This window comes from Acipenser ruthenus, chromosome 23, assembly GCF_902713425.1.
Source record: "Acipenser ruthenus chromosome 23, fAciRut3.2 maternal haplotype, whole genome shotgun sequence".
Taxonomy (NCBI): Eukaryota; Metazoa; Chordata; class Actinopteri; order Acipenseriformes; family Acipenseridae; genus Acipenser; species Acipenser ruthenus.
In genome coordinates this window covers 13300051-13319767 of record NC_081211.1, presented here as the reverse complement: position 1 = coordinate 13319767, position 19717 = coordinate 13300051, and the positions used below count along the sequence as shown (strand labels likewise).

General features: G+C 41.6%; 2 protein-coding genes across 2 annotated transcripts; one reads left to right on the top strand and one right to left on the bottom strand.

The window, feature by feature from the left end:
• The first annotated feature begins 1751 nt into the window (after positions 1 to 1751).
• Positions 1752 to 13323, top strand: LOC131699581 (phospholipase A2 inhibitor NAI-like). Its single transcript, XM_058996637.1, has 5 exons — positions 1752 to 1937; positions 8787 to 8909; positions 9214 to 9363; positions 10848 to 10979; positions 12728 to 13323. Exons 1-5 carry the CDS (start codon positions 1877 to 1879, stop codon positions 12925 to 12927), a joined length of 666 nt encoding a protein of 221 aa, XP_058852620.1. The 5' UTR covers positions 1752 to 1876; the 3' UTR covers positions 12928 to 13323.
• A 3674-nt stretch (positions 13324 to 16997) lies between these two features.
• LOC131699582 (PGC-1 and ERR-induced regulator in muscle protein 1-like) lies at positions 16998 to 18857 on the bottom strand. The gene is made up of 2 exons (XM_058996638.1): positions 18785 to 18857; positions 16998 to 17744 (listed from the first exon to the last, which is right to left on the bottom strand). Exons 1-2 carry the CDS (start codon positions 18843 to 18845, stop codon positions 17419 to 17421), a joined length of 387 nt encoding a protein of 128 aa, XP_058852621.1. The 5' UTR covers positions 18846 to 18857; the 3' UTR covers positions 16998 to 17418.
• Positions 18858 to 19717: the final 860 nt, after the last annotated feature.

Sequence of the window (19717 nt, the reverse complement as noted above, 5' to 3'; positions counted from 1 at the left end):
TTTGGGATGCGAACATCTTAAAAAAAACTGGCTTCAAGAAAAAAGTAAACCTGTTACCTTTCATTTACTTTCAAGAATTGTATGCTTCCATAAGAAATACAGATGGAGAGCAGTACAGCACTTCCAGTTTAATCAGTCTGCGAGCTCGTATCAATCGCTCTGAATGATCCGCTGTACAGCAGAAAAGTGAATTTAGCAAACAATGCTGCATTTAACACAGCTAACAATGTATTCGTAGCAGTAATTTAAAAACTGAGACGAAGCAGCACACCTGCAGACCTGGAGAAGCTAAAACAATCGTATTAGGCTTATTTATGTAATTTACAAAGTTATAGATGGCCATTAATGAATTACTATAATATGTTCATGTAATTGATATACAGAAATGTACTTAACATTTTAATAAATACATGCTATATTTACAATTAAACATATGTTAATTATATATATATATATATATATATATATATATATATATATATATATATATATATATATATATATACACACACACTGTATATATAAAATAAACATGTTTAAACAAATGGTGTTTACATTACATTGGAACTATTTTTTTTTACTGTTATTGAATATATGTTTTATTTGCTGTGTTAATTTAAAAAGTAAATATAGTAATTTTAAATTTGATTTATAATATCATTAAGGCACTCCAGGGGGTGGGTTAACATGAGATAACCGCTTCGGGCCTTATAACGCCCTAAGTGTGGTTATCTCATGCTAACCCACCCCCTGTCGTACCTTAATGCTTCAAACTTAACCTTGTGTGACTGGTTTTAAATTACCTTGTGATTTCCTCTTATTTTTAAAGTAAGTTTCGTTATTGGAAAATGAAACTCAAGCACACCAAACTCAAGCCCCACCTCCCTGACATAGAAAAATGTTAATTTGCAGCATGAGAACAAAGGAAATATGTGAGACAGTTATTGGAATGGAGCCAACATTTTATTTAAAATGTAACATCTCAAATAATACCCGTTCATACTTCAAGTATACTTGTGCTAAAATAGCATGTACTATTAGTATAATTATACTAGCCTATTTTGGCAGAAGTGTGTACTTACAATATATTACTGTACTTAAAACAAACAAAAAAATTGTAAGCAACTACGACAAATAATAATTAAGTAAATCAACTTTTATGTCCTCTCAAAAGTGCTATGATTGTTTTAAAAAATACAGTGTGACAGAGTGCAAGAGATCATGAGTGATAATTCATTTATAATCACCATATACTGTCTATAAAAGAAAAGGGTTATAGAGATATAAACCCATACGAATAATTGGAGTAAGCAGTATATAGTTTTTTCAGAAGATGTTGAACTACAGTGTACAAAAATAAAGGTTGATATAATCAAATAATTAAAACTGATGTACACAAAGTTTAAAATTATATATATATATATATATATATATATTCCAGATGTTTCAGGCAAAAGCTTTTCTAAAGCTGTGTAGAAAGAAAAGTAAACACATTGCAGTAAACTTGTTGATTAATGAGCAGCACAAGGTGTACAGGTGTTTGATTAACCGATTCCCATTCGCTACTTTTTCACTTTGTAAAATTCCAAATTGCAAAAAACTAAGTAAACATGTAGATGGAACAAACCATAAAAAATGGTTTGGAAAAAGCTGTCATAATTGGTCAAGAAAGCAGTTAGAAGTTGGAAAGTGCACCACACCCACCCCCCTGTACAAGACTATATAAACCCAGCCAAATGCGTGCAGGAGACTCCAACACTCAAGGGTGGCGTGACTTTAAGAAGCGACTCTGCAGTTCCAACACCAGAGAACTCCAGTTCCAGAGAGACAGGCTGTAACAGTAGGCTTTGGTGTACAAGTGCTGTGGCGTTTCAGAATGCTGAAAAAGAGACAAGTGCTCCTGGCATTGTGCACAGTCTGTGCGCTGCTCTCCGCAGGTAAGAGAAAATTAGTCACTATGACACTGATTTTTTTTTTTTAACCCTTTCAAAGATGGGTTTAGAATGCTATGCTGGAATCCTGAGCCAGGTTGTTTGTTGTTGTTTTTAATTTTTAAAGAAAATGCACACACTTGTGTTTAAGGGTCATAAGTCATTCACATTTGATTAAATCACCATAAAACCAGGTATCATTTAAAAGCTTAGAACGTGAAGAATATTATTTTCAAACTGTTTACAGAATACAAAACATGGCAAAATGTAAAAAAGGTACAAAGCTGGCAGAAAAAAGTTTAAAAAAAGGTTCTTAAAAAGTTTCCCCACAACACGTTATCCTCCTACTATTAGAACTATTGATGTATTCACTTTGTCATGAAGACCAGAAACATAATTAACTTTGACCTCTTGAGGTAAAATAAGTAAATAAACACAATAAATCAAACCGTAAATACATAAATAAAAAATAGATATTTAATAAAAAAAAACACACACATACAACATTGTAAATAAATACATAAAATAGTAATAGATCCTCCCTGCCTGGAGTGATTAAAATCACTCCCAGTCTCAAAAACAAACTCCATTGCAGCCTGCACGTCTATCTTGTCCGATCTCTTACTCCTCACAAAATGAGCTGTTTCTGCTTTCACTCCTAACTACGATCTCATCAAGGTTCAAAGTTCATCAAGCTTTCCCTTCAGTCCACATGACTTTTTTAAGCCTATCAGTACACACAGATCACATTTGAGTGTCATTTTAAATGATGCAATTGATAAATAAACCAGGCAGCTCTGTGAAACAGCGGCCTGGAATATTTGGGCTCGGCTCTGAGGTAAGTGTTCCGGGCTCGGCCTTGAAAGGGTTAAATGCATTTAAAAAAATGTGATCATTTAAAAACAATGTTAAGAAAAAACAAAGTTATATTTAGATAAAATGTGTTATTATTGTTGTTTTTAAGTGCACAAAACTTTTTTATGCTAGGTTGTTTCTTCATCTTGTTTTGAATAAATTCTACAGATTCCAATTGTTGATGCATTTGCTACAAACTATAGTAAGATGATAGAATAAAAAACAATTCAAAATATAAATAAGTTGATGCACAGTTATTAAATGATTAAAACATTAACATATAATGATATATAAAAGAAATAATGATATATAAAAGAAAAATAGGGGGTTCCCGAGTGGCGCATCTAGTAAAGGCGCTCCATGTGGAGTGCAGGATGCGCTCTATAATCTGGACATCGCGAGTTCGAGTCCAGGTTATTCCACAGCCAACCGTGGACAGGAGCCCCCAGGGGGCGGCGCACAATTGGACGAGCGTCGCCCAGGGGAAGGGAGGGTTAGGTCGGCCAGGGTGTCCTCGGCTCACCGCGCACCAGCGACCCCTGTAGTCTGGCCGGGCGCCTGCGGGCTTGCCTGTAAGCTGCCCGAGAGCTGCGTTGTCCTCCAACGCTGTAGCTCTTGGGTGGCTGCATGGTGAGTCCACAGCGTGAAAAAAAAAGTGTGTGTTCGTCTTCGCCCTCCCGAGTCAGCGCAGGGGTGGTAGCGGTGAGCTGAGCTAAAAAAATAATTGGCCATTCTAAATTGGGAGAAAATAATAAAAATAATTGGCAACGACTAAATTTATATAAAAAAAAGAAAAAGAAGTCTGATACAGATTCCACCCTCACATGTGTCCTTTGGTTTCCCAACCAAAAATTGTGCAATAACAACTTTAAAAATTTATTTTTACTGTTCTCTTTGGTGATGCTGGTGTTTTGGTTTGAACTAGTTTTTACCGTGGATATAGTCACTGCTTGGTGCGTTGTTACAGTAGGTTATGGTGTTTAAAATCTGTTGAAAGCAGTTCAAGTGCATTACACGCCCGATAAACCCTTTCGGGCTCGATTCTGATGAAACAAGTGCAATCGCAGACGTAGTGGTTAAAGTCAAACGTGTCTGCCCTGTAGGGCGTGGCTTCTCCAAAAGTACGATTCTGATCAAAATAAAAACTCAGAGCAGACGCGTTTAGTGGCGCAGTGACAACGCCCAGCCAGTCAATGCTGAGAAGGTTGGGGAATCTGGTATCCAATCAGGGCCAGGCAACATAAGAAGAACATAAGAAAGTTTGATTGTTTAGTTGTTGGTAGCTTATTGATCCCAGAATCTCATCAAGCAGCTTCTTGAAGGATCCCAGGGTGTCAGCTTCAACATGTATTAGCAAAATAAATAAAATAAAAAGTTTTAGTAATTAAAAATAAATCTAGTTGTTATCTGCAGTGTGTGTTAATCCTAATCATGCCGTTTGTTCAGTTACTTGTTCACAGTGTTGTAATGATCACTCTGCACAACTGAGAAGCAGTTGCACTGTCCTCCCTAAGGAGATACTACTGGCCCTATTCCTATAACTAAGTCAGCACGAGTGACAGAAGCAGGGATGTCAGAGGTGTCAATTTCATGAACAACTGGTTTATTTTGTGAACAATAATATCAACAAATTAAATATAAACAAAAACAAAATACAAATGATTAGAGAACAGATAAAGAAAGGAGAAAAACAAAGAAAGGTTGAAAGCAGTAATACAAATAATCATAAGAAGGAAAACAAATAATTGCAGGGAACAAGTGGTAGAGAGAAGTTGGTAAATGGAAAACAGAAGGCCAAAAGCAACACAAAAGGAGAGATGGGTGTAGTGTCCGGTGGGCCCCACACACACAAACACAGAATCAATGCAAAGGCAGACAGAGAAAGAAAGGTGAATGAAAAGATCACAGATGGTAACAATAGTAAATAAATCTCATCAAGCAGCTTCTTGAAGGATCCCAGGGTGTCAGCTTCAACAACATTACTGGGGAGATGGTTCCAGATTCCCACAATTCTGTGTAAAAAAGTGCCTCCTATTTTGTGTTCTGAATGCCCCTTTATCTAATCTCCACTTGTGACCCCTGGTCCTTGTTAATTTTTTCAGGTCGAAAAAGTCCCCTGGGTCGACATTGTCAATACCTTTTAGAATTTTGAATGTTGAATCAGATCACCGCATAGTAGTCTTTGTTCCAAGACTGAACAGATTCAATTCTTTTTGCCTGTCTGCATACGACATGCCTTTTAAACCAGGGATAATTCTGGTCGCTCTTCTTTGCACTCTTTCTAGAGCAGCAATATCCTTTTTGTAACAAGGTGACTAGAACTGAACACAATATTCTAGGTGAGGTCTTACTAATGCCTTGTAAAGTTTTAACATTACTTCCCTTGATTTAAATTCAACACTTATCACTATATATCCGAGCATCTTGTTGACCTTTTTTATAGTTTCCCCACACTGTCTAGATGAAGACATTTCTGAGTCAACATAAACTCCTAGGTCTTTTTAATAGATTCCTTCTTAAATTTCCTTATCTCCCATATGGTATTTATAATACACATTTTTATTGCCTGCATGCAGTACCTTACACTTTCCTCCATTAAATGTAATATGACATGTGTCTGCCCAGTTCTGAATGCTTTATAGATGCTGCTGCATCAGTGTTTGCCACTCCTCCTATTTCTGTGTCATCTGCAAATTTAACAAGTTTGCTTACTATACCAGAATCTAAATCATTAATGTAGATTAGGAATAGCTGAGGACCTAATACTGATCCCTGTGGTACACCACTGGTTACCTCGCTCCATTTTGAGGTTTCTCCTCTAATCAGTACTCTCTGCTTTCTACATGTTAACCACTCCCTAATTCATGTGCATGCATTTCCTTGAATCCCTACTGCGTTCAGTTTGAGAATTAATCTTTTATGCGGGATTTTGTCAAAAGCTTTCTGGAGATTTAAATAAACCATGTCATATGCTTTGCAATTATCCATTGTCGATGTTGCATCCTCAAAAAAATCAAGCAAGTTAGTTAGACATGATCTCCCTTTCCTAAAACCATGCTGACTGTCTCCCAGGATACTGTTACCATATAGGTAATTTTCCATTTTGGATCTTCTTATAGTTTCCATAAGTTTACATATAATAGAAGTCAAGCTTATTGGTCTGTAGTTACCTGGTTCGGGTTTGTTTCCCTTTTTGTGAATCGGTATTACAATTTGCAATTTTACAATTCTCCAGTCTGTTGGTACAACCCGTGTCAAGAGACTGTTGCATGATCTTGGTTAGCGATTTGTAAATAACTTCTTTCATTTCTTTGAGTACTATTGGGATGATCTCATCTGGGCCAGGGGATTTGTTTAAGAGCTCCTAGTCCCTTTAACACTTCTGCCTGTTATGCAAAAATTATTTAAAACTGGATAGGAACAGGTCGACATGTGGGGCATGTTGTCCGTGTCCTCCTTTGTAAAAACCTGTGAAAAGTAATCATTTAATATATTTGCTATTTTTTATTCTTCATCTATGATTTTGCCATTTGTGTCTTAGACATTTAACCTCCTCTTTGAATGTTCTCTTGCTGTTATAATATTGGAAAACCCTTTTTGGAATTGGTTTTAGCACCCTTAGCAATGTTCATTTCTAGCTCTCTCTCTTGGCCTTTCTAACTACCTTTTTGACTTGCGTTTGCAGTTCCAAGTACTCTTTCTTTGTTTTTGGTCCCTTTTAAATGCTCTGTAAAGTCCCTTTTTTCGCTGAATATTTTTTTTTAATTGATCTATTAAACCATTTTGTTTTAGATTCAGATTTCTCTACTTTTGGGATGTAATTGTTTTGCGCCTTGTGACCGAGTGCTGTTGAGTGGCATGTGAGTGGTGACGTCACGGACCAGAAACAGGAACCAAAAGAAGGAATGGTGGTGGGTGATACTGAATGCTACGGCGTTCAGTGCTTTTATTAAATAATAAATAAACAAAAGGTTTAAACAAAACAAAACAAACACCAAACAAAAAGGCGCGATGGCCAAACAAATAAACAGAAACAAGTATCTAAAATATAGCAATTGTTTTCCACTCTCGTTTTTCGCTCTCCTTGCTCACTCTCCTGTACTCTCCTCTGTACACTCTCCCCCTTAGCGCAGACAGCTGGAGGCTTTTATATTCTGGCCGAGGGGTTAACTAGCTGTTAATTATCTTATTACCCCTCGGCCACAGTCTGCACGAGTTTAGTAAGGATGCGTGACTGTCAGCTAGTTAAATAATCAGTAGCTGATCAGCCACGCATCCTCATGAGGTTTTTAAAATATAAATACAAAACAATAACAAATATGCGGCCAAATGTGGCGGCCACGGTGGGATGTCCTCCTCCCACCCAAACAGCCGTAGCGTCCCGGTGGACTGCGTACAGGCCGGCTCCTCTGGCCAAGGAAATTTTGGGGGTGGTCTCCAGACCTCCCCCCCTTCTTCATGGCTGGCAGCTCCCCTCCGTGGGGCTCTGGCCACACGATGCGGAGCCACAGGCAGCCCCCGGCGATGCGGAGCCACAGGCAGCCCCGGGCGGTGCGAGGCAGGCATCCTTGGGTGGTGCGAGGCAGAGCAGGAGCAGTCCTTCCCATGACGGTGGAGGTGGAACCAGCAGGTATTCACCCTCTGCTGGTGGAGGTGGAGATGGAACCAGCAGGTATTCACCCTCTGCTGGTGGAGGTGGGAGGGGCAAGCAGTCCTCCCACGGCGGTGGAGACGAAACCAGCAGGTATTCACCCTCTGCTGGTGGAGCTGGGAGTGGCAAGCTGTTCTCCCACAGCGGTTGAGACGGAACCAGCAGGTATTCACCCTCTGCTGGTGGAGGTGGCGGAGGCAGAGGCAGCTCCTGCTGCTCTGCCCCTAGCGGTGGTGGTGACAGGCGGCTCCTGCTGCTCTGCTCCTGGTGGTGGTGGAGACAGAAGCAGCTCCTGCTGCTCCGCTCCTGGTGGTGGTGTAGACAGAAGCAGCTCCTGCTGCTCCGCTACTGGTGGTGGTGGAGACAGAGGCAGCTCCTGCTGCTCTGCTCCTGGTGGTGGTGGAGACAGAGGCAGCTCCTGCTGCTCTGCCCCTCGCGGTGGTGGAGACAGAGGCAACTCCTGCTGCTCTGCCCCTAGCGGTGGTGGAGAGAGAGGCAGCTCCTGCTGCTCTGCTCCTGGTGGTGGTGGAGACAGAAGCAGCTCCTGCTGCTCCGCTCCTGGTGGTGGTGTAGACAGAAGCAGCTCCTGCTGCTCCGCTACTGGTGGTGGTGGAGACAGAGGCAGCTCCTGCTGCTCTGCTCCTGGTGGTGGTGGAGACAGAGGCAGCTCCTGCTGCTCTGCTCCTAGCAGTGGCGGAGACAGAGGCAGTTCCCGCTGCTCTGCTCCTGCTGGTGGAAGCGGTGGAGGTGGGGACAGCGTGTAGTCTCCTCCTGTTGCAGGGAACCGGTGCTTCTCCTTCTCTTCCTGGAGAATGGGGCAGTTGACCACGAAGTGGCCCCACTCCCCACAGGCAGTGTACCAGTTCACGGCCTCAAGTGCACTGAGGTATGATCCCCAGCTGCCCTTCGGTCGTCGTCCCTACTCCTCCTCTCCAGGGCGGGGGCAGTTGACGACGGAGTGGACTTCCCAGTAATGTTGTTGAAGCTGACACCCTGGGATCCTTCAAGAAGCTGCTTGATGAGATTCTGGAATCAATAAGCTACTAACAACCAAACGAGCAAGATGGGCTGAATGGCCTCCTCTCGTTTGTAAACTTTATGTTCTTAAATTAATTGATTATGCATCCCAATACTCAAATTTGATTATCAAATGCTATTAAAGGTCAGCTAAACCCATGTAGTCATATTATTATACTATCCTGGACCTTGCACTTGGCACAGCTGTAAACCATTTACAAATAAGCTGCTACTGGTCCTGCCTTGATTATATTTATGACACTTACTGGAACTGTCACAGTTGGGCGACATTTAACACTGGACAAATAAAAGCTGTTTGTTTTGTGTTTCAGTTAATTCTCTGGACTGCCTGAAATGTGACGGGGGTACTTCGTGTTCTGCTACATCACAAACGTGCAGCAACTCCGAGACGTGTTTAACATTTTCATCGACAAGTGTTGGCTTTCAGCAGTATGGTAAGATTAAAGAATAAATAATTGTTTTACTGGTATGCATTTTATTTTATAGTGCTGCAAATCTTACAATCCATTATAATTTAATGGTTTGCAGTAAGTCACAGGGTCAAAAGTCGTTTCCTTTTTGCATGTGAGCACATGTAAAAAATCTTTATATATATATATATAAAGTTATTTCAAAATTCACTACAGTACTTAATACAGTATAATTTTTTACTTTGTTTTCTTTTTATTTACTGTGCATGTAAATAAATACACACATTTTATGAGAAAAAACATACAGCATATTAACACTTGTTTACAGGTTTTACGCAAAACGGCTTTGTTAAGAAATGCGGTCCCAAGCTTCAAACCTGCGGTCAGCTACTGAGTGCAAAGTTCACCAATCAACTCAGAGTGGAGTCCCGTGTTGAGTGCTGTGACACGAATCAGTGCAACACCGGCGTCTATAATGGTAAATGTACAAAACTTACTTTTTTTGTATCTTGTTTAAAGTTAGTAAGCAGTTACAGAATATACAGCTAATTAAATACAGGAGATGCCGCTTATTATCAACCCCTTGGTTCCCACCCAAAAGTTGTTAATAACCAAAGTTGTTAATAAGCGAAACGCCACAGTTTCAGGTGAATTTCAAGTTTATTTGTATGAACGTTATACACCATACTTTTAGAAAGCACATCACTGAATACGCGTTTTATGAGCACTGACATAGACGTTATGTTTCTGTTCATTATTACACAAAATACAAGAATAAACCATTGTAAACTATAAGTGTTAAAAAAGTAGCCTATAGTAATATCAGTAAGCTACTGTACTCTGCAAAAACGTACTGTAGCCAACTGCCAATGTCCTTAGAGAAAAGAAAACTGTTGAAACCTTACATTTAATAACCAAGCACAATTTTAAAAATAGCTGTCCAATTTTTACGATTCGCCACCTCCAGCTGTAAATCCCTCTCAATTTTCTGAGCAGCTTCATTGCCGTTTTCAAAGCCACGATTCTGGCATATCATGTGAAAAGTGTCCACTGCCTGCAACTGTTCTTTCAGTGAACTTATCGGTTAGACAGGTCTAACACGTTTGGAAGCCACATTACACACAAGACAATCAGATATAAATGTACAGAGCATCTATTAAATCTATTAAATTTTACCTGCAATTGTAATAATACACGGATGAGTTCAGTACGTTGTGACGTATACAGGGAGGCTGAAATGCATGCCCGTTGTGCATTCCCGCTCATTCTGTAACCATGGAAACTTTGCAAAAAGTTGTCATAAAGCGGCATGCCGTTGTCAATATCCGAAATCCATTTGCATTAAAGTCTATGGGATGGAATTGGTTCCAACAAAAACTTTGATAATAACTAAAAGTTTATATCAGGATTGCTAGCAAGCAGGATCTGCTGTAATTCCACAAATCAGATCTATTGTGTATTAATACCGTCACACACATAAGGGCACACATTTTAAACGTGGGAAAGCCGTAGGGACTGCTTCTCATCGCTCTGCAGTGACCCCTGCTGGCCAGGCGGGGCAGATGCCTGTGGGTTTGGGCTCGGTCCTCCAGAGGCTGGCAGCCCTGCTCACATCCCTTCTCGAGTTCCTGGGTGGAAAACACCTTTGGTGTAAAAGAGGAAGCTGGCTTGGTCATGAGATAAGAGGATTCCTACTGATCCGCAGTTGTGTGTGGAATCACCACAATGAGGAGAAAAATATCTTTGGACACATTAAATTGGGGAGAAACACAATTCTTGCAAAAACAAAAAAAACAAACAATATATTGTAGGATTCAATGTTTCCAAAAAATCACACAATATATCTTAGGATTTGATGCACAAAAAAGGAAGGATTAGCACTCCTTTAAGAGAAAAGGATAAGGAAAGTGATTTTAAATCTGGCCTCTTTCATTCCTGAAATGTCCTGTGTTGTTTTTCTAGTTGCTCTCACTGGGGATTCCTCGAATGGGAAGCAGTGTCCTTCATGTGTCGGTACTGGTAGCTGCGGGACAGACTTGGTTAACTGTCTTGGAACACAAGATCAATGCATCACATTGACTGGGGCTGCACCAGGTAATCCATCTTTCCATTCTGTATTACAGTACCTCATTAAAATGAGCCCAACTTCTTATTGTTATGACTTAAAACACTGGTTTTCCTTTATTTCCCCTGAAGCATTTTTGACTGGAGTTCACTAGCTGCTCGTCAAACGCAATCAAAAATAAATGTCACCCTGTGGCAAAGTGGTGAGTGAATACAAGTGTGTGCAGTGCAGAGCGGATACAAAACAGACAATGATTTCCAGGTGCAAGGGTGATTATTGATTTATTAAACAATGTCCAGAGCCTTATGGCGAACACCTGTAAATAATAATGATAGAGTGAAACAGCGGCATGTATCACTCGGTATTTGTAATTCCCCGGGTTTGACCCGTAACCAAAAGTCCAGTTTTACACACCAACACTAAACATAAAACACAAACACATTTCCTAGTGATAGTGAATAAGTGCAAGTGGTATATTACAGTTCTCCGTGAAATGCAGGGGTGAAAGTGATGTCTGGGTTTATGCTGGCTTTCGCTACAGCTCCGGATCGTGCTACTGGTAGTCTTTTAAAAAACAGGCAATAGTTAACAAACACAAGACAAAACTCACGGTTCACGATACTGCAGCACAGACTCCTTGTAGGTTTGAAACATTAACCATTTACCAAGGAACAGATCACTTACACTACGACCCCTATTTATACCCTCGCTCATGACCCCTAGGTTAACGAGTGCATCCAATCCTCCAATCCTCGGATGGCACGCTGTTTCCCGTCTGAGTCATTGAGTTTGGATACCGTAGCTCCGCCCCCTTCCTAAATGACCAACTTCCACCTACCCTAAGGAATAAATTGTCATGCCATTTAGTTAAGGGTAGTCTGTTCCTTTTATACAGTGCCCTCACAGGTCGGGAGGGAGATCTAACACCAAGAATCATTCGATCTCCGTCACACACCCTTATGAATGTTCACCACAGTAAACCGGATCAGTACTTTAGCAGTTTTTCCCATGCTTTTCCCGATAGGCTACATATTTACACCAAATCGCTACAATTTTGATGTTTTTACCTCTGTGCTTTCCAGTGCTTGCCTGTTCTTTGTCGTGCTTTCACAAATGCTGTACTTTACCATGAAAAACCTTCTGTCTTATAGACAGAAAGAGGTAAGACAGAAACTTGCTTCTATAAAGATGCTTTGGCTGAACTACAAAACTCATTTAATCTTCATTCAAGATGCATTTGCTGAAATACAATGATGTGTTTTTGTTGTGTGTCATTACAAACAACACTGTGCTTTCCTGTATAACTGATTAAATCGACCCACAAGTGGATAAAGACTTGTGTCTTCACCATTAGCTCACAACAACCCCGGCCTGCTTTATAATGTGTTTATTTTAGCAGACACCTTTATCCAAGGCGACTTACAGAGACTAGGGTGTGTGAACTATGCATCAGCTGCAGAGTCACTTACAACTACGTCTCACCCGAAAGATGGAGCACAAGAAGGTTAAGTGACTTGCTCAGGGTCACACAATGAGTTGGTGGCTGATTTGAACTGGGGACCTCCTGGTTATTAGCCCTTCTCTTTAACCACTGGACCACACAGCCTCCGCTTTAGGTTCTAGGATTCATAGTAATGTTGAGATTCTTTGGATGTTTTTGTACAATAAACATCACTGGTGAATTTGTCTCACTTCATGCTTGTGGCTTGCCATTGCTCATTGGAATTGATAAAAGTTTTTTGTCGGTCAATAATGCAGTGCTTTTGTATTCTTTCAGGTATTCCTACAGTAACACTGAAGGGATGTGCCACCAAAGCTGCGTGTGATAAAGACTCTTTGGTGACGGCCTGGCCATTTTTGAGTAATTTACAAGTAGCTTGTAATGCAGCTTCTGCAAATGGATTTATTCCCCTAGGAATAAACATGTTCATGATAGCTGGAGCTGCTTCCCTAGCTCTGGGGTTTGTGTTTAACTAAACATCCAGCACAGTCCAGTGTTGACATACCTGGAAAAGGGAACGCTTTCATAAATGAATCAGAGGCAACTTATTATTAAGCACTTCTAAGCATAACTGATATCTAACAGGGTAAATTGAATACTGCTTCCTATATTAAGCATTCATCTTGGAGTTTTCTCAGGCTGTTTTCATGGGTATGCAATGTAATATTGTACCAGTTTATAGTTGATCTGATTATCTTTATCTGTGCACTGATCATAGGTGGGACTTTTTTCTGTGGAGCAGTGGGATTCAAATCAGTTCTGTGGATATTAATTACGGCTATTTGCTACATCATATGTACAATGTCATATATAACTATGCATTTATTAACTTACAAATCTTTTTGCAAATAAAACAAACTTGTGTAATTGCACCTTTATGTTTTATTATTTATTTTCTTTTAATTTTTGAACTGCAGTTTTGGCTCTGATACTGTCCTGTCACAACGCTACAAAAAGTTCAAATAACAGAGAAACAAAAGCAAACTAATGTAGCTTCAAATACTCTTCCAAACCACAAGATGGCACCAATGAGTCAATTACCAGGTCAGGTAAAACTTTATTTATTTATTTTTTATATGTACACTTGTAATTTATACGTATGCCACTTTCTATGACATTGAGTATAAAACTTGACTAGGTCCCAAATAAGAGGAATGGTAATTCTTAAACACCAAGCTTAATAATCACTCAATAATTTACAAATGTATGGCAAATTTATTTTTACAGTTTGTATTCCTCACAAGAAAAAAATAACAGAAATGATTCAGCAATTTACATCGGATTCAACCTTATGAGCATAAGGTTGAATCCGTAAGTTGCTCCGACTACCCCATAAACGGATTGAGAAACGCAGGCGTTTTTGGAAGCGCATCCCTTCATCACTGATTTCGTTCCTCCTGCTTCAGCTGAAAGAAAGAAAGATCAAAGTTTTTCTTTTTGCCATTTCACTTACAATGGAAGAGATATGCAAAGAGCTGAATATGTAAAGTGGTCTCTAGTTCAATAATGGCACAGAATTTAAATTTCTCACCCACCCACCACCCCAGTTTGGCCAATAATTTGCTGTGATTGATTTTGTGTTACTTATGACCAATCAGAAAGGGCTTGGCTAGTTCCTGATAAAACTATAGTATAGAAACTACAGTTTAACTCACCTGCAACCTTCAGACAACGGTCCTCCAACGCCAAGACACTTTATTTTATTTGTGTCTGTGCAGTCCTGTCCCACACAATTATAACACTGCAGACCAGATGGGGTAGTGTCCACATACGCTGGAATGGAAAACGGAAAGATAAGATGCTGTACAAGTGCTGTAATAGGAAATATGATTCGGTAACACAAATCAGTGGTGCAACATTTTGCAATCACAGTTGTCCTTCTGATTCCAAAGTTGAGGGATACCGGCCCACTGCAGGATTCAGTGTTTGTGCATTACTTCATATTGATTGTTGTTGTAGCAAAACCCGCTGAAAAACAAGGGGCAGTGTTTCATCTGCCCAGCTTCGTAACACCCAGGACAGGTGCTGAGGGAATTAGCGCTTTGGTGGAAGAATCTGAGAAACAAAGACTAGAGAGAAGCGAATCTGGGCAGGTGAAAACAAAAAGACATCCCTCCAGATACTGTAAAACAGGATTTTTTTGCGGCAACTTAATTTCGCTTATGGGCTTAAAGGTACATTTTTGTGGCAAGGGCACAGATGTCTGCGCTTCCTTTTCTTTTAAATGTGCAGCACCACAGGGGCTCCCGAGTGGTGCATCCGGCTAAGACAGCAGCACGGGGGCTCCCGAGTGGTGTATCAGACTAAGACAGCACCACGGGGGCTCCCGAGTGGTGCATCCGGGTAAGACAGCACCACGGGGGCTCCCGAGTGGTGCATCCGGGTAAGACAGCAGCACGGGGGCTCCCGAGTGGTGCATCCGGGTAAGACAGCAGCACGGGGGCTTCCGAGTGGTGCATCCAGCTAAGACAGCACCACGGGTGCTCGAGTGGTGCATCCAGCTAAGACAGCAGCACGGGGGCTTCCGAGTGGTGCATCCAGCTAAGACAGCACCACGGGGGCTCCCGAGTGGTGTATCAGACTAAGACAGCACCACGGGGGCTCCCGAGTGGTGCATCCGGCTAAGACAGCACCACGGGGGCTCGAGTGGTGCATCCAGCTAAGACAGCAGCACGGGGGCTCCCGAGTCGTGCATCCGGGTAAGACAGCACCACGGGGGCTCCTGAGTGGTGCATCCAGCTAAGACAGCAGCACGGGGGCTCCCGAGTCGTGCATCCGGGTAAGATAGCACCACGGGGGCTCCTGAGTGGTGCATCCAGCTAAGACAGCAGCACGGGGGCTCCCGAGTGGTGCATCCGGTTAAGACAGCAGCACGGGGGCTCGAGTGGTGCATCCGGCTAAGACAGCACCACGGGGGCTCCCGAGTGATGCATCCAGCTAAGACAGCACCACGGGGGCTCCCGAGTGGTGCATCCGGCTAAGGCAGCACCACGGGGGCTCCCGAGTGGTGTAACAGACTAAGACAGCACCACGGGGGCTCCCGAGTGGTGCATCCGGTTAAGACAGCAGCACGGGGGCTCGAGTGGTGCATCCGGCTAAGACAGCACCACGGGGGCTCCCGAGTGATGCATCCAGCTAAGACAGCACCACGGGGGCTCCCGAGTGGTGCATCCGGCTAAGGCAGCACCACGGGGGCTCGAGTGGTGCATCCGGCTAAGACAGCAGCACGGGGGCTCCCGAGTGGTGTATCAGACTAAGACAGCACCACGGGGGCTCCCGAGTGGTGCATCCGGCTAATACAGCACCACGGGGGCTCCCGAGTGGTGCATCCGGCTAAGACGCTTCACCAGAAGTGCAGGGTGTGCCCTATAGCCTGGAGATCACTGGTTCCAATCCAGGCTGTGCCATCGCCTGGAGGCTGTGTGGTCCAGTTGTTAAAGAAAAGGGCTTGTAACCAGGAGGTCCCTGGTTCAAATCCCACCTCAGCCACTGACTCATTGTGTGACCCTGAGCAAGTCACTTAACCTCCTCGTGCTCCGTCTTTCGGGTGAGACGGGTGAGTAATTGTAAGTGACTCTGCAGCTGATGCATAGTTCACACACCCTAGTCTCTGTAAGTCACCTTGGATAAAGGCGTCTGCTAAATAAACAAATAATAATAATAATCGCCGACTATGGCCGGGAGTTCCCAGGAGGCGGTGCATAATTGGCTGAGCGCCGCCCGGGTGGGGAGGGCTTAAGTCGGCAGGGTAATCCTTGTCTCACCGCGCACCAGCAACTCCTGTGGCGGCCGGGCGACTGCGGGTTGGCAGAGTTGTCAGTGGAACTGCACTTCCTCCGACGCGACAGGTCGCTGTCAGCTTGCAGTGTGGAAAGAGGAGGTCGGCTTGACAGCATGCGTTTCGGAGGACACTTGTGTTTGTCTTCGTCTCTCCCGAGTCAATACAGGAGTTGCAGCGCAAGGTCTTAAAGACAATTCCAAATTGGGAGAAAATGGGGGTAAAAAATAATTGCCGATTCCAAATTTATTAAAAAAAAAATGTACAGCACCATGTGTATTTTATGAATAACATTCCAGGGCACATTCATTTTGCAGATTTTTTTAATAAATACAAAATTAGCAAAAGTGTCTTGCTCGTAAAATTCTTGTTTTACAGTACTTCGGTACTTTGTCTTTTAATTCTCATGGAATTAACAGTGATCAGGTTGTGAACAGGTCTGTTTTGCTGTTATTAAATGTGTATATATATATATTAATTGATCTACACAACACACACAGTCCTGTACTGCTCTGTAATCAGCAGGGTTACATTAAGGATGTCAGGCCTACAGATGTCAGGACTGCCCAGTCCCTGACCACATTCCGGCGCCTCCTTAAGACTCACCTCTTCAAACAGCACCTGTAGAACTCCTCTGTTGTATCCTGGGACACTATCACCCTTCATTTAAATATGCTTTATTTTGCTCTTATCTGCCCCCTATTTTACTACATTTAATCCTATGCTTCAGAATACTGTAATCTGCCAAGTGTTTAACCTGTAGTATTTTGTACTTAATCATATCCTGATGTAACTATCACTATTTAATCATATCCTGATGTAACTTTCACTATTATCTGCTGTATTATTGAATTGTGGTTTGTCACACTTGAAAAAATTATTGTATTTCTTGCTCTTATTGTATGACTTGTATTGTAACACTTGAATGTATTTGTATTTGCTTGCGATTGTAAGTCGCCCTGGATAAGGGCGTCTGCTAAGAAATAAATAATAATAATAATAATAAGGCTTCAATTAAAAAGTCATTGAGAGCAGCTCAGTTGTTACAAAACCCAGCAGAGACACAGACAGGGGGGTCCCTAGGATCAGAGTTGAGAAGCACTGTTTTAGACAGCTCTCCTTCCTTCTTATCTTACCTCTGCTAGTTGTGACTGCTGTGACTGCACACGGGGCTGTGAGGCCGGGCAGGTCATGGTGGTGTCTGTCTGCACACGGGGCTGTGAGGCCAGGTCATGGTGGTGTCTGTCTGCACGCGGGGCTGTGAGGCCGGGCAGGTCATGGTGGTGTCTGTCTGCACACGGGTCTGTGAGGCCGGGTAGGTCATGGTGGTGTCTGTCTGCACACGGGGCTGTGAGGCCGGGCAGGTCATGGTGGTGTCTGTCTGCACACGGGGCTGTGAGGCCGGGCAGGTCATGGTGGTGTCTGTCTGCACACGGGGCTGTGAGGCCGGACAGGTCATGGTGGTGTCTGTGGAGGTTCCACTGTGTCGGCATGAGTTGCAGTTCAGAGCGGAAGCTAGAGGATTAGATTAGAAATAATAATACAGCGGCCTGAGAAACGAGATCTCAGAGCAGAACTGCAGGCAGTCAAGGGGTGCGTGGTCAGAAGTGTTGAGCAATGCATTTAATCCTGTACTTCAGAGTACTGTAATCTGCCAAGTGTTTAATCTGTAGTATTTTGTATTTAATCATAGCTTGATGTAACTATCACTGTCACTGTTATCTGCTGTATTATTGAATTGTATTTTGTCACACTTGTACTTGCTTGAACCAAAGTCATTGTATTTATCTTGCTCTTATTGTATTACTTGTACTGTAACACTTGAAATGTATTTGCTTACAATTGTAAGTCGCCCTGGATAAGGGCGTCTGCTAAGAAATAAATAATAATAATAATAATAATAATAATAATAATAATAATAATAATAATAATAATAATAATAATTGTGCATTGTGAAATAGTAAATCACTGCAGAGAGAGGTTGCAGCCAACTTAAGGAAAACTGCCTCCACAGGGTGCCTGAAGAAGGGATATCAAATGTGTAGAAGCTATTTAAAATACCACGAACAAGAATTTATCTTTTTTTCTATATTAACTAAAGTCACTCATTTCCTCTCAAAGTGCTATTATTGTTTAAGAAATACACAGCGTGAGAGAAAAATGAGACTCATGAAAGTGATATATACAAAAAGGAAAATGTAATAAAAAATATGAATAATTGATGCTAAGAAATAATTTTATATATAGTGTGTGCTGAACTATCTCATTTTTTGTTGGTATTAACAGTTGTCCTTTCGCTGCTGATCAATCTATACATTACTTGGCGCAGCAGCAGGTTCAGAGAGAATGTTTTAATTTTTTATATAAAAAGTTTTCAACGGTAGCGTCCTAGTGCCAATGAAAAAAAAAATCTCCTAATTAGGACTTTTTAAAAATCTAGTCAGATCTAATTTTCAAAAAAACAGTTAAAACCAAACCATATCATATCACAAAAAATAATGATTAAAACATGTTTTAATTCTGCATCAAAGTGACTTTAATCTCCTGTTACGTACCTGCGGAGAGCAGCGCACAGACTGTGCACAATGCCAGGAGCACTTGTCTCATTTTCAGCATTCTGAAACTCCACAGCACCAAAGCCTACTGTTACAGCCTGTCTGGATTTTTACCATTTGATTTACACAACATACTTAACACTTTGAAGGTGCAAAATATTTTTTATTGTGAAACAAAAGTTAATTAAACAAAAAAAAAAGACATGGACGGTTTCTCCCATCTCAGCTGTGGATCTCTCCAGCTCCTTCAGAGTTACCATTGGCCTCTTGGTTGCTTCTCTGACTAATGCCCTCCTTACCTGGTCACTGAGTTTTGGTGGACGGCCTTCTCTAGGCAGAGTCACGGTTGTGCCAACCCTGATTGGTGCTTCTCCAGAACTTTATCCCAGACTTGTTTTGATAACTCCTTGGTCTTCATGATGCTGTTTGTTTAGATATGCTCTCTAACAAACTCTGGGGCCTTTCAGAAACAGGTGTATTTAATCTGAGATCATGTGACACTTTAATTGCACACAGGTGGACTCCATTCAACTAATTATGTGACTTCTGAAGGCAATTGGAGTTTATTTAGGGGTGTCACAGCAAAGGGGTTGAATACTTATGCAATCAAGACTTTTCAGTTTTTTATTTGTAAATAATTTTGAAAAATATGTAGATTTTTTTCCCCACTTTGACATTTTGTGTAGATCAGTGACAAAAAATCCTAATTAAATCAATTTTAATTCCAGGTTGTAACACTACAAAATGTGGAAAAGTCCAAGGGGGGTGAATACTTATGCAAGGCACTGTATATATATATAGTCATACAATGTCTCCTTAGTGGAAAAAGCACCACATAAGGAATAGCCTAGATGGCACCTCCCGACCGTTTAAATCAAATCCCTACCCCACCTCGTTTAGTTAAAAACAAGATTCTGTATTGCATAAAACTGC

Bases quoted from the DNA above. Each gene is read 5' to 3' on its own strand.
- LOC131699582 (XM_058996638.1), bottom strand. From the start codon at position 18,845: ATGCTGAAAATGAGACAAGTGCTCCTGGCATTGTGCACAGTCTGTGCG. The intron at 17,745-18,784 runs GTACGTAACAGG...CTAATCCTCTAG, and splicing joins CTGTGCGCTGCTCTCCGCAG to CTTCCGCTCTGAACTGCAAC.
- LOC131699581 (XM_058996637.1), top strand. From the start codon at position 1,877: ATGCTGAAAAAGAGACAAGTGCTCCTGGCATTGTGCACAGTCTGTGCG. The intron at 9,364-10,847 runs GTAAATGTACAA...TTGTTTTTCTAG, and splicing joins CAACACCGGCGTCTATAATG to TTGCTCTCACTGGGGATTCC. The intron at 10,980-12,727 runs GTAATCCATCTT...GTATTCTTTCAG, and splicing joins ATTGACTGGGGCTGCACCAG to GTATTCCTACAGTAACACTG.